Consider the following 12,477-nt stretch of genomic DNA (forward strand, 5'->3'; position numbering starts at 1 on the left):
TCACCAAACAGGCTCGATGAAGGGAACGGCAGAGAGACCCATTAGTCCCGTCTCCATTTAAGTTCTCTCTCCGCCCATACTGGAAGGTGGCATGATCCTCTTCTTGGAAAGTCTGTGTTTAGGTGTGTCCAAAGGGAAACGTCTGGGTGTACCCACAGTTACTCACCCTCCCGCCGCAGCCTAAAAAAAGCCTGGGAGAGGAAACTTCCTCAGAGAAATCCTCCTCTGCCCTCGGCCGTAGCACCCAGACTGCACCAAGTTTAGAAAGACGCTTAGGAAAGGGAAAAAAGTTGAAGTTTAATCACACAACGCTCTAAAACTCTCTCAAGCAACGCAGCATTCTCAGCAGTCTGCATGGGACCAGTGTTGGAGCAGACACTGGGATAAAAGCAGCGAAGAATGGCTTCACCTCACACAAACCCCCTTTTCTAGGAAGATCGGGGGATGCAGGAGGAGAACGTGGGAGACAAACGCAGCCCCGCTGTTCCACCCGTGAGCTGAGCACATGGCTGACAAGGCTCCCGGGCCCACACGAGAGGAGCCGCGTGGACTCAGCTCCTCAGAGCTGGTTTAGTTTCCCCACGAGGACCAGCGCGCCACTGCCGGTCTGTTGGCCGCCCTCCACAGCGCAGGTTTCTGTTTGTGCCCCCAGAAGACGTGTACCAGGCAATGCTCAGCGCTGCCTCTCCAGCAGCACCCGCGGCAGCTGCCCAGCACAGATAACCGCTGCACACACACCTCCCAACGGGGACAGGAATCATCGATTGCACCAACACCACAGAAGCGCAAGATAAAGCTGAGGGTCTGACGGCAAAAGAATAAATTGACCCCAATAGAAAGCTAAGCTTTTCTCCAATGTCACTTCCCCCGTGTGCCACAGAACCCAGCACACCGCGGCCTGTCCTGCCAGCGGGGCCCCGTGGAGCCAGAGCCCTTCTGGCCTATGGTCACCACTCCTGGGACACTGGGGTCACTGCACAGGCTGTAACACACACAGCTCTGCTGTACAGAAGCCGAACCCTCGGCCAACAGCACCTGGAAAGGCCCTGGCTAAGGCAGGCGCTCCGACCCCAGCTGGGCCTGCCAAACACCACCCACCGTTCTTCAGACAGGGAAGAAACTTCCCGAATGGCAAAATCTCTTGGTGTTATTTCACTCCGGCTCACAGCTTGGTTTGAGCAGGCCAGCCTCTAAAGGAGGAAAGGAAAACCATCGTGCTGTGCAAGGATTATCTCTTGACGCAACTATTTGAACGGAAGCAAGATAAAAGACAATAGTAACATAAATCTAAATTGTGGGAGCACCTACCAATGCTCACTCTTTGGAAAATAGATCTAAAGCAAATAGCTAAAAGATATTCACATGCCTTTTGACCTCACACAGAAAGAAAAACACACCTCAGGGCCCATTGTGTTTCCTTGATCTCCGGCCCCGGTCACTCTATTGACTCCTTCTGCACTTTACCAATAAGGAACTCAAACGTTACAAGCTGGTTTCCAAGTCAAGAGACAACAATCAACTGGGATGAAGGAAGAAACATAGGAAAGAAGAGGAAAGTACTCATTCACTGCAGTATAATCTCCTCTCTGCACAGACACACAATACCACAAACATTTCTCAAGCCCAGACACAGCTTCACAGCCAGACAAAAGCACATTTTAGGACAGACTCTTGGGATGCAGCCAGTGAGGTCCTGCACCCAGAGAGTCACGGCTGTGAGAAGCCAGTGGCCACTTTCATTTTCTGTATGGGCTATGCTGTCAATGATCAATCTCGGGCTGCGGCACCAGTCACACAAGTATAGTCCAGGAGATGACTTGCAAGCAACAAATACCATCAACCAAAGTCTACTTGATATCTTTGCCCATTTTGGCACATCCAGGTCCAGCAATAACACCTACTGACTGGGAAGCATTACTGCCACATTCAGCAGATCTTTGACTGCCCAAAAGAATGAGAGGTCCTAATTTCCTCATGTAGATCCCAGGGGATAAGCATAAGAAGCAAGAATTGGAAAGGCCTGACTTTTGTACTGGCTCTTGACTGCATTCTGCTTCCTGCAGACCTGCTCTCTGCTTATACCACAGATGAGTTGTTTTGGGACAGGTCACACATCAGGGCAGATGAAGAACAGCAGGAAAGCCATCCTCTGGTTGTACATGAGCTTCAGGAAGGGAGGGAAAGGACTTCCCATCCCCTGGCAGCAGTACTGACGTCTGCATGACATTAAAAACAAACGAGACAACGTCATGCCCGTGGAGCTACTGTTTGCCAGGCAGCAAATGCCACCACAGACAAATGGTAGGACAGCTGCTAATACAGCTCAGTCTCCAAGTGACCTGGAGAAACTTCTCCATCCCTTCCACTGCACACGAGCTTCCTGCAGCTCCCCCCACAGCAGCCCCAGCTCCGTCCTCCTCTCCAGAGCCCGGCACGGCCCCACTGCCCGGGCACGGCCCTTGTTGGCTTCACTCGAGTTCACGCAGGCTCCGATCAAAGCCCCGAGACCCAGCGCGCGGGTGAGCGATGGCTGCGCGCGGCTCCGACAGGAAAACATCCATCTCCTGCGCAGGCAGCCGCGCTCGGCACAGGAACGCGCCACAGCGCCTCAAAGCCCGGAGCTGCACCCCAGCCTGACCGCAGAACCAAACTGCAGCCTTAATGTCATAATAAGAGTGCAGAGACAAAGTGGCAGGTTCCATAAGTCATCGAGCTTCAAGGCGAGGCCAAAAGCATCAGAGCAAACTGAAGACTTGTGGTGCCGGGACACTGAAAACCAGTCCCTCTTACAGCAGTCCTGCTGGTCCGGGTGACACTGACGCAGCAGGTGTCCCAGTTCTCGGGGGCCATCGCTGCCCCAGAGCGCACGGTGCAGGTCACACCTGCATCCAGCAGCCCAGCAAGGACAACAGAGTGTGGAGAAAAAAGCAGCACAATCCTGAAAAGTTTGGGCTTTCTGACATGGAGCAAATAGGAATAGTAACCCCTTTGGCAACTGGCAGGATAAGACCCAGAAGCTTCTTTAAACAAAAGCAAGCTCCTTTTGGTGAATGGCAATGCATTACATATCAAGAGAAGAAACACCAGAATTCTAAAACCAATTAAAAATACTGGGGATTCTATTTGCTTTTCTATATTTATTCCTCATCTCCTTTCTGTACCACAGCCATACTACAAAGTGAACATTTAAGGCTGAATTCCCCATTACCTTAAGCTCAGTCACGTGTACAGGCATTAAATCCTTGCATACCATGAAGCTGCATTTCCTGTGGGTCGGGGCAGCGGGGCAGGCTATGAGAGCCAACAGCGCAGCTCCCACCACCCACCAGACATATTCACCTCCTGAGATACGCTCAAACACAAGCAAAGCAAATCTGCAAGTTTGATTTTAGAACCAATTCATGTAGTTCTACTAATAAAGTTGAGAACTGCTTGCTTTTTCAAACGGTCTATCCCAAACTCAACCTAACACCCTACAGGAGATTATTTTTTCTTTTAAGCAACTCTGGAAATTCGAGGCCCAACCTTCACAGGGTTCCTATGGCAGCTGCACCACCGACAGGGCTTTGCAAGTCTTCCCTTTTACACCCATTTATTTCATAGTTCATTTACCAGATTTACAAACGCTGATACACAGCACTAAGAAGGTATGAGTTTAAAGAAAAAAAAAAAAAAAGCATGGGTTTTCTTCCAAATAAAACCAGCCTTAAATAAAGGGGCGAGGGGGAGGGAAATCCAGTCACTTGACACCAGAGTAACATGGGCTTGAACCTGCAGTATCTAAAAAAAATGAAGAGAACTGAGTATATTTTAACATGTTTAACATGTTGGCTGTGACTGCCAACTGAATGAAAACACATCCAACGCAAACGCTGCCATGGGGGGGCTCCCATCACCCCAAATCCCCGCTCAGCCCCTGACCTCATTGCTATGGGGGGCTCCCATCGCCCCAAATCCCCGCTCTGCCCCCGACCTCATTGCTATGGGGGGCTCCCATCACCCCAAATCCCCGCTCAGCCCCCTGACCCCACTGCCATGGGGGGTCCCATCATGTCCTGAGCCGGCTGGGAGGTTTCCCTTCCCGGAGGCCTAAGATGCTTTGCTAAATAGGATCTCTAAGGACTTAGAATCCTGTCTCTCCCCCCCCGCAGCCCCCCGTCTGGTTATCTCCACCGTGCCAGCTCAGCTGACCTAATTCCTCGTTATTCTGACGCCAGGAGACGAGCCAGGTGCTCCCGCAGCCAGACAGAACATTTGTGCCCGAAGCGAGCGGTGATGCGGAATTTGATTCACTCCTATCAGCTCCCCTTGAAACAACCTTGCTTAGTAAACAAACGCAGCTTTCACATCCCCACTTTGCATTTTGAGGGCATCTCTTTACATTCACTGTGGTATTTAAGGCCTGCACATCATAAAATGGGAGACATCACACAGTTTAAGCACCTCTTTGCTATATACTGAGAACAAAGGAGGTTCCAAAGCTATTCATTGGCAGCGCTTTTCCCTGGATTCTGCTGTGGACATTCACTATTAAATTCCTCAGGGAGGAACCAGAACATCTGAAGACAATTAAGATGGCTTTTCTTAAGCAAAGGATGTTTAGGACTGTACCCGAGAAACATTGTCACATCACTCACAGTTGCTTTCCACCAAAGTTGCCATTTACTATTGCTACGTGAACATGAGTAGCAGAAAAAACACAAACAAAGAAGCCACACAAACAAACAAAAAACCAAACAAACAACCCCAACCAACAGAAAATGAGCAAAAAAGTCCATATTTATTTTGAAAACAAAACCAAACCAGAAAACTGTCCTGGACTTGCAGCTCCAGGACACCCCTGTGCTGAGCAGCCCGCTGGAGGGCAGAGGCGCAGGAAAGGGAGACGTGGAGCGACCTGCATCCTCCATTCTCTACACATGCTTAAACATCACAACGAGCTTTTGAAACACACAGTTTTGTGGCAGTTTCACAGCTTAGGGTCAAGTGCAGTCCGGCCACAGAATTAAAACTTCTAACTGGGCTTTGGTTTGGACCTGTAAGTATTTGAAAGAAATCTAAAGAGTGGTTCTCCACTTGAAGTCCGTCCCTGCTGGCCACTGATGAGAGGCACCTCTGCCCACCCAGCTCCCACATCTCCCCTCCTCGCTTTGCTCACTCCAGCCCAACGTGTTCAGCCACCACGAGGATTCAAACAGGGGACATTTTCACAATGGGAGCCCTGAGGGAGCTCCATGGAGCAGCACGAACACCCCCTCAGCAGCCAGAGCGCTGCTGTCCAGCTGCGAACACAACCTGCCAGCTTCCCATTACTCCTGGGAAACATTCCTTACTCTGTCATTACATTCTGAGTAATGCCACCTTCCACGGGAGCTTTAGAGACTATTAACGTCCACGTCGACGGCTCTTCCATGACACCTTAATCATGTGAGAAGAACACAGGTATGTGCTTCGCACACAGGATGAGTAAAACAGTGAGCATAATTTCAGAAATGCAACAAGACAACTCCCTCTAAAAAAACCTCATGACTGCTCTTCAGTCTATATTTAGTGGTCAACATTTGCTAGATGCTTCTGTGACCTGCACAGGAGGGTACTCAATTAGTGAAGCCAACATTAAGGAGAAGTTCAAGTCTATAAAGTTCTGTCCTCTCCATGAACACAGCCACTTTGGTCCAGTGAACTCTCAAGCCTCATCCTACAAACTACTGGCAGAGGCTGGTTGTGTTTTTGTCCTTTTCCCCTTCTAGCTCTAAATTAAGCCAGACCCAACCTTCAGTATCAGCGTGATTCCCTTCAACAGATGCGAGGATGCTGACGGAGCAGGACAGCAGACACCTCATTCCTGCCCGCAGCGCAAACTGAGGGTGGCTTGGCAGCTCAGAGAAGGCTGCACTGCACACCCACTCCCAGGCAGCCTGCCAGCTCCGCTCGGGATGGAATTAAACCCAGGCTTAACCAGGCAGGCAGCCTGGCCTCAGCAGCGCCATCCCCGAGACTCAGCCCCTCCAACGCTGCAGACAGGGCACCCCAACAGCAGCGCCCCAGGAGCAGAAGGTCCCGCGTCAGGTGGCGCGGCGGTGACACCACAGCAGCTCTGATTCACCCGACACCGCGCTCACCAGCGGAGCGCTGCAGCGGTGCTGGAGGGCACAGCAGAGGACACTGCCACACGTGGAGCTCCCCAGGGACGGCAGGACGCACGGACACGAGGTGCAGAGCAGATGAAGGCTCCGTGTCAGAAAGGAACGATGGTGCAGACAGCCCAACAGCACAACCCAACCCAACAGCACAACCCAACCCAACAGCACAACCCAACCCAACAGCACAACCCAACCCAACAGCACAACCCAACCCAACAGCACAACCCAACCCAACAGCACAACCCAATCCAACAGCCATAGTCCTACTGATCACAAAGACTTTCTATACAGCAACAACAGAACAAGCCTGTTATTACGTGGCCCTCAAGACCAGCCCAGGATGACTTATCATTCAGCTGAGAAGCGTTTGCTCTGCCGCCCATGCCTTAATCCACGTGCACAAGAAAAACTGCACTGCAAGGACTCCGTGTTCTTTGTCTCCAGGAGCTCCAGGTGATACAGTCACCCCAGCAAAGTATTTTTGGTGAGTGTCCTGCATGGGTGAGTTAAGCATTGCTGTCGGCTCATCCTGAGCTGGTGAGTACGAGCCAACCTGACAAAAAGTCATGGACAGCAGACCCAGGTAACCCGGGCTGAATCAGAAACTCAGCAGTGTGACATTACCAGCCATGTTCCTACAACCAGCTCATCCCACCGGTACAAAAACCGTAAAAATACCCAAACATAACACCACCTGATACCCATACAAGCACAGTCACAACTAGGCTGCCTTAAGATGCAAACTCAGATCACAGCACGCAACTAGGAAAAAACGTGTCGGTAAAATAATCCTTCTTATTTCATGCAGCAAAAGCATTTCTAATATGCACATGATTTATGTCCAGGAACAGCAGATGTTCTGCCCTGGCACCAACATGGCCACACGCGAGATCTTCAGTTGACATGTATTCACCAGCCTCCCTGGGGCACCGGGAAAAAACAACACACCAGGACCTCCCACTGCTCCGAAGATCTTTGCTACATGTAAGAACCCCCTTGTTGGTAGTGCTGGAAGAAGCTGTCTGGCTTCTCCCAGGACCTGACAGCTTCAAGAGTCACCTTCCTACCACCGCATCTCCTTAGCTAGTCAACTGCTCTCTGATCACAGATTGAACATCTGAGTCACAAATGAAACCAAAGTGAATCCCACACACCAGACCATACGCTGCTCAACCTCCAGTGTCACCATGTGCCAAGAGTTGAGCTGATCCTCAGAGTTTTGGGAAACTGCTCAGCAGCAACTAATGCACTCCACGAATGGTGGAATATGGTTTTTACCGTACGTCAAACGCCTCCCGCGCCTGGGAAAGGCCTGAGCCACCACTCCATACAGGCACTGCATGGACGGTACTTTCAGAGAGGCAACCCAATGTGATTCATCCTCATTCTGAGCCGGGGTTCTCACATCAGGCTCCTCGACTATTCACAGCACCTCTCATTAATACATGAGCACATCATAATGGGAATATGCATATTTCATTTGTCAGCCATTCTCATGTCTCAGGACTCCAGTGAGGGGATCTATAAAAGTCCCCTTGTATGAACCTCCATGCATTAAACATTCACCAGTATTATTTATTCCTAGGAAGGTTCTTATTTTGTCATTATTTATGAACCAAGATCACAAAGGTCTATGAAATCCAAAGGAACACAGCAATTTTCCTGGATTTGAAGGATAAAATAAGTGTGCCAAGGTGAGAGCTGCTGTCAATATTAAATATTAGCACTGCAAGTATCTGTCTGGGGCAAATCTTTCATTACATCGAAAAATCTCGAGTTGTGTGAGGCCTGGTTAGCATTAGCTTTTAACCAGGAAAACGCAACCAAAAACATCATAGGGTGTAATCACTCGCTTACAGCTGCTGTGGTTTTGGCAACCATTTCCGTGCGTGTAAGTAACACACGAGTAAGAGTTCACGGCAGCGCTGGCAGGAGGAGCGGCCGAAGGGACGACACCGAGTGCAACGACAGACGGAGCTTCAGGGCAGCATGGAGATCCACAGGAAATCATTTTTCCTTTTCACTGTACGATGTTGTAATACAAGAATAAGCCTCTTCAAGTTTTAGAAGGCCTAAAACTAAGGGCTCAATTAACTGCAACTATGACATTTTCGAGGGTAAACATACACAAATGAAGCAACCGGTCTTGTATCAGAGGAACAAGGTGAGCAATAAGTAGTCTTCTCCACAAAGCAAGGAAAGGAGGGGAGCCAGCCTTCCCCAGAGCTGCACTTTTACCTGTACAGATAATGTGCTCCAAGCAGACCCAGAGCAAGGCCAAACACTCAGACACGTTACACGCGATCAGGTTGTATCTGATCACCAACCACCTTGCACCAGAGGAGACTCCACACCCTGGGAGCACTATATAATATCCAATACCACCCGAGTCATCTCATTTCGCCCAAGAAATCAAATCACCCAGGTCATGCAAGGAGTCTCTGACAAAGCTGGTAACTAACATATACCTGGGCATGCCTGGAGCCCAGGGCCACGCTCCAGTTCCTATTCTGTGGCACCTTACACAGCTTCTCGCTAACATCTCACTAGGCTACGTTGCTATACACAGAATTTAACTAAAGCTCATTAGCCATCACATAAAGAGAAAAATGCATTGCTGCAGTTGTAGCCGTGATGAAGTCACTCCTCTTGCAGGAAATGCCTTTGAGCTGCTTCCTACCAGGCAGTTATTTGAAGCAGGGCGAGGAATAGAATGCGAACAAAAGTTTTGAAAGATCTGCAATAAGCAAATCCAGCAGCATAATGCTCCATACAAATGCAAACTATAGAGGAAGCGCAGGAGCGGCCACTCACTCCCTCAACTGAAGAGTTATTAAGTAAACTTAAAGGTACAGAGGAAGATGAAAAAAGCCATGAGATCTAATGCCCCAAGTGGCCTGTGCCCAGAGGAAACGTCCCCAGCGCTCAGACGCCTCTGCAGCAGCGTGGGCTTTGCAAAGCCAGCCCTAACGGCTGGCTCAGGGGCGGTGCACGGCTGGCCGCTCACACAAAGCGTGTTTCCAAGGAGCAATCCCATTCCGGCAGCTTTGCCTCCCTCCTAGAACAACCTCAAGCCCCCCACACCCCCTCTCGCCAAAGCGACGTCAGGCATTAAACGCCTTCCAAGGACCTGCAGCACATCACGGAGACCCCCTGCCCCTGGAGAGGGAGCCGGTGGGTGACACAGAGAGGGAGCCGGTGGGTGACACAGGCAGACTACAGCACCCAGCAAGCATTGCAAACGGGCTGTACCGACCGTCCGGGACGTGCTGGGGTGACGCAGAGGCCACCGGAGCCAATCCACGGGAGCAGGAGGAATGTCAACAAACACGGTGACAACAGGGACAGGGCGGGCGGTCCCGATAAGCCACCCCAGGGCCAGCTGGGGCCGGTGGGGCCAGCGGTCACGCAGCCATTGCTCATGAACATCAGACCTGGGGGCAGCAAACGTACCCACGTACGGCACACCTGCCCCTCCACCCAGACACAGGAGGGGTCCATTTTAGCCTTTTAGATCCTGCCTTTTTCTTTTTAAAGCATGACTAGTGTCAGAGAAAACTTGCCCCACTTAAAGCTAAAAATTCAAGGAGAAGAAAAAGTAATCAGAGAACTCGGGTTGCAGAGCATATCGGTTTTAGCCCCTTAGATTAGTTCTTCAGAGCTGACCTCGAAGGAAAAAGCAACTGCGGGAAACCACAATAATCTAAAAATGCCTGCTGCAATTTTTAACACTTAGTGATCGCCACAAGGACAACAGAAAAACGCAACTGAAAATCCTCTGGAGCCAGAGACAATCATATGCTACTAAGTCACACTCACGCTGCTTTTACATTGCTTAGGAAAAAGAAATTTTCTCAGGGAGCACATCCAGACCAGGGAAAGCAAGTAAAAGGTGGGCATGCCAAGAATAACTACTGTCATTTTATTCCTAACATTTTGAGAACTTAGGAGCCTCCAACACAGACATATACCCACCACACCCTGCATTCACTGCAGAACAGCCTGGGAACAGGAGCTCTCAACTGTGTACAAGTTCTGTGGTCCAGACAGCTATTAAAATGTGATCTGCTCAGCCGTGTTTATCTTTCCCTAACTTATCACAGATGACTTTTTTCCCCCCCTCAGAATACACATCTGATAACAAAACATCTATTAAAAACTTAAATTCCACAAACTCCATTCAACCTCTCCCAAATTCAGAATGTTTTGCCGTAATTGAATGTATTTACCTGGAAGTCATACAAGGCAACAATGTTTTCATGCTTCAATTCCTAGAAAAAGGAAAACAAAGACCATAAGCTAGGAGCAACAAAGGGCATGCAGAACAAAGGCTAAAGAAAACAAGTCAGTCTGCCTTTACCTTCAGTATTTTTATTTCCTTGCCCAGCAGAGTTTGAGATTTTGCAAGGTTCTTCTTGTTAATGCATTTCACAGCTACTTCCAGCTCAGGTTTCTGAAATAGTGCATATGTAATTCAGTAACAAATGGAAATTTCACCATTAATTTACATTAGGATAAGCAGCCTCTTAACAGATTACAAATACTACTGAAAGAAGTGTCTTGCAGCACTGGGAAAGGCCTCTCACTTCCTACCCTGCTGCGTATCCCTCACTTGTTCAGACTTGCCCTTTCCCGAACTACGCTTGTCAGCCCAAGGAGAAAAGCCCAAGGTTTGGGTTTTTGTTACTACTTTATACGATGATTATCCTCTATCCTCTTATTTAATCACTAGAAATAAACGCACTGTGGGAGCCACGGCTTATCCCAAGCCCTAATGATGGAAAATCCACTGCCGGATTGGTTTCCTTTTATTTACCAGGGAGCGATTTCCCCTCCTCTTGGAAAAATTAAGTGGAGAAGGACAAAGCTTCGCAGACACACAAATAAAAGCCAAAGTAAGAGGCCTCTATCCAGTTCATAGATAGTGCGGGGGGGGTGTTTTTTCCCTTGTTTTCCTGGTAGCGTTGGCGAGCAGGACATCCCTGCGGGCTCCTCCGCAGCCGCAAGGTGAGGCCACCTGCCCGGCTCGGCTGGGACACACGCCTGCCTCCCGCAAAAACTCCAGAGTAACAGCGATAAATAATAAAAAATACGTCTAGCACGGGCAGAGCCGCCCCAGAGCCCGGGGTTGATGCCCAGGCTAAGAATAGCTGCCGCAGCCCAGCGGGGACGGGCGGCGGGGACGCGGTGCCCAGAACAAAACAATTAGTTATAAAAATAATAATAAAAATAGATTCTTCACCTCTTTGTGCCTGCCTTTGAAGACGACGGCGAAGGCTCCGTGCCCGATCAGGTCCTTCCTGCTGAACTCAAACTTTCCCACCGTCTCCATGGCGCTGCGCCGGGGGCTGCCCGGGGACACCGCGGCCGGGCCGGCTTCAGAGCTGCAACGGGACGGGGAGGAGGGTGCCGGGGATGAAGCGGCTGCCTTGAAAGAAAATTAAACCTCTCCCAATCCAAACACAACGGGGCACCCCCCACGCCGCCCCCCCAGAGAGCGGCCGGGAGCCGCGGCGGGGGGAGCCGCTCCGCTGCCAGCCCGGCCCCGCTCCCCACCTCGTCCATGGGCCGCCTGTTCCTGCAGAACGGCCGGGCGCTGGGCATTGTTAGAGGCCGGGGAGATGTCGGCTCCTCAGCAGCGGGCCTCCCCCATCTCCTCCTCGGGACGGCCCGGCGCGGCTCCTCCGGCGGCCGCTTCAGGCGGGGCTCCCCATGCCGAGCCCCGGCCCTCCCCGCCCGGCAGGCGCGGCTTCGCGGAGAGTCCACCTTAAGCGCGAGTCCACCTTAACGCCCAGTCCACCTTAAGAGCGAGTCCACCTTACGGGCCGCCTGCGCCCCCGACTCTCGTACACGGCGGGGCCGGGGTCACCCCGCGGGTCCCGGGGTTCGCTCGGGTTCCGCCGCCCGCTCGGTCCGCACCAGCCGCCGGGGCGCAGACAAAGCTCCGCGGAGCGCGGCCGGCAGCGCAGTGTCGGCGGCAGCGCAGTGTCGGCCGCGGCGCAGGCGCGGTGCGCGGCAGCGGGGGAGGCGGCGGCCGCCTGAGGCGGAGCGGCCGGGCCGACACATTTAAAGGCGCCGCGGCGGCCGGGCCTGAGTCAGCGGGCGCACACGGGCCCTCGTGCCCCCGCAGCACCGGGGATCGGGACGGGCCCGCCCGCTCCTACCGCCCCCGAGCCTGGGGAGATGTTCCCGGCAGCCGAAGAAATGGGCCCGTTCATGTGAACTGTTACAGATCCACCAGCGGGTGGGTGGCGGCGCCCGGGTGGGAGCGGAGGGGCTGTGGGGACAGGCGGCCCGTTCTGCTCGCACTGTGGCCCGTCTCCGTGTGCCGCTG

General features: G+C 51.7%; 1 protein-coding gene across 6 annotated transcripts in view; it reads right to left on the reverse strand.

The window, feature by feature from the left end:
- The window catches only part of ULK1 (unc-51 like autophagy activating kinase 1), a 69,694-nt gene extending 57,550 nt beyond the window's left edge, over positions 1 to 12,144 (reverse strand). For 3 of the 6 annotated variants that reach the window (XM_082065867.1, XM_082065866.1, XM_082065865.1), the window contains exons 1-4: positions 11,700 to 12,144; positions 11,386 to 11,571; positions 10,504 to 10,596; positions 10,373 to 10,414 (exon numbers count right to left, since the gene is read on the reverse strand). In XM_082065867.1, the coding sequence (XP_081921993.1) occupies positions 10,373 to 10,414; positions 10,504 to 10,596; positions 11,386 to 11,571; positions 11,700 to 11,747 (369 nt within the window). In that variant the 5' untranslated portion in view covers positions 11,748 to 12,144. The remainder of the gene's footprint in view (positions 1 to 10,372; positions 10,415 to 10,503; positions 10,597 to 11,385; positions 11,572 to 11,699) is intronic. The other 3 variants (XM_082065870.1, XM_082065869.1, XM_082065868.1) reach the window with 2 other exon arrangements.
- Positions 12,145 to 12,477: the final 333 nt, after the last annotated feature.

This window comes from Streptopelia decaocto (genome assembly GCF_964273445.1).
Source record: "Streptopelia decaocto genome assembly, chromosome: 15".
In the NCBI taxonomy this organism is placed as follows: domain Eukaryota; kingdom Metazoa; phylum Chordata; class Aves; order Columbiformes; family Columbidae; genus Streptopelia; species Streptopelia decaocto.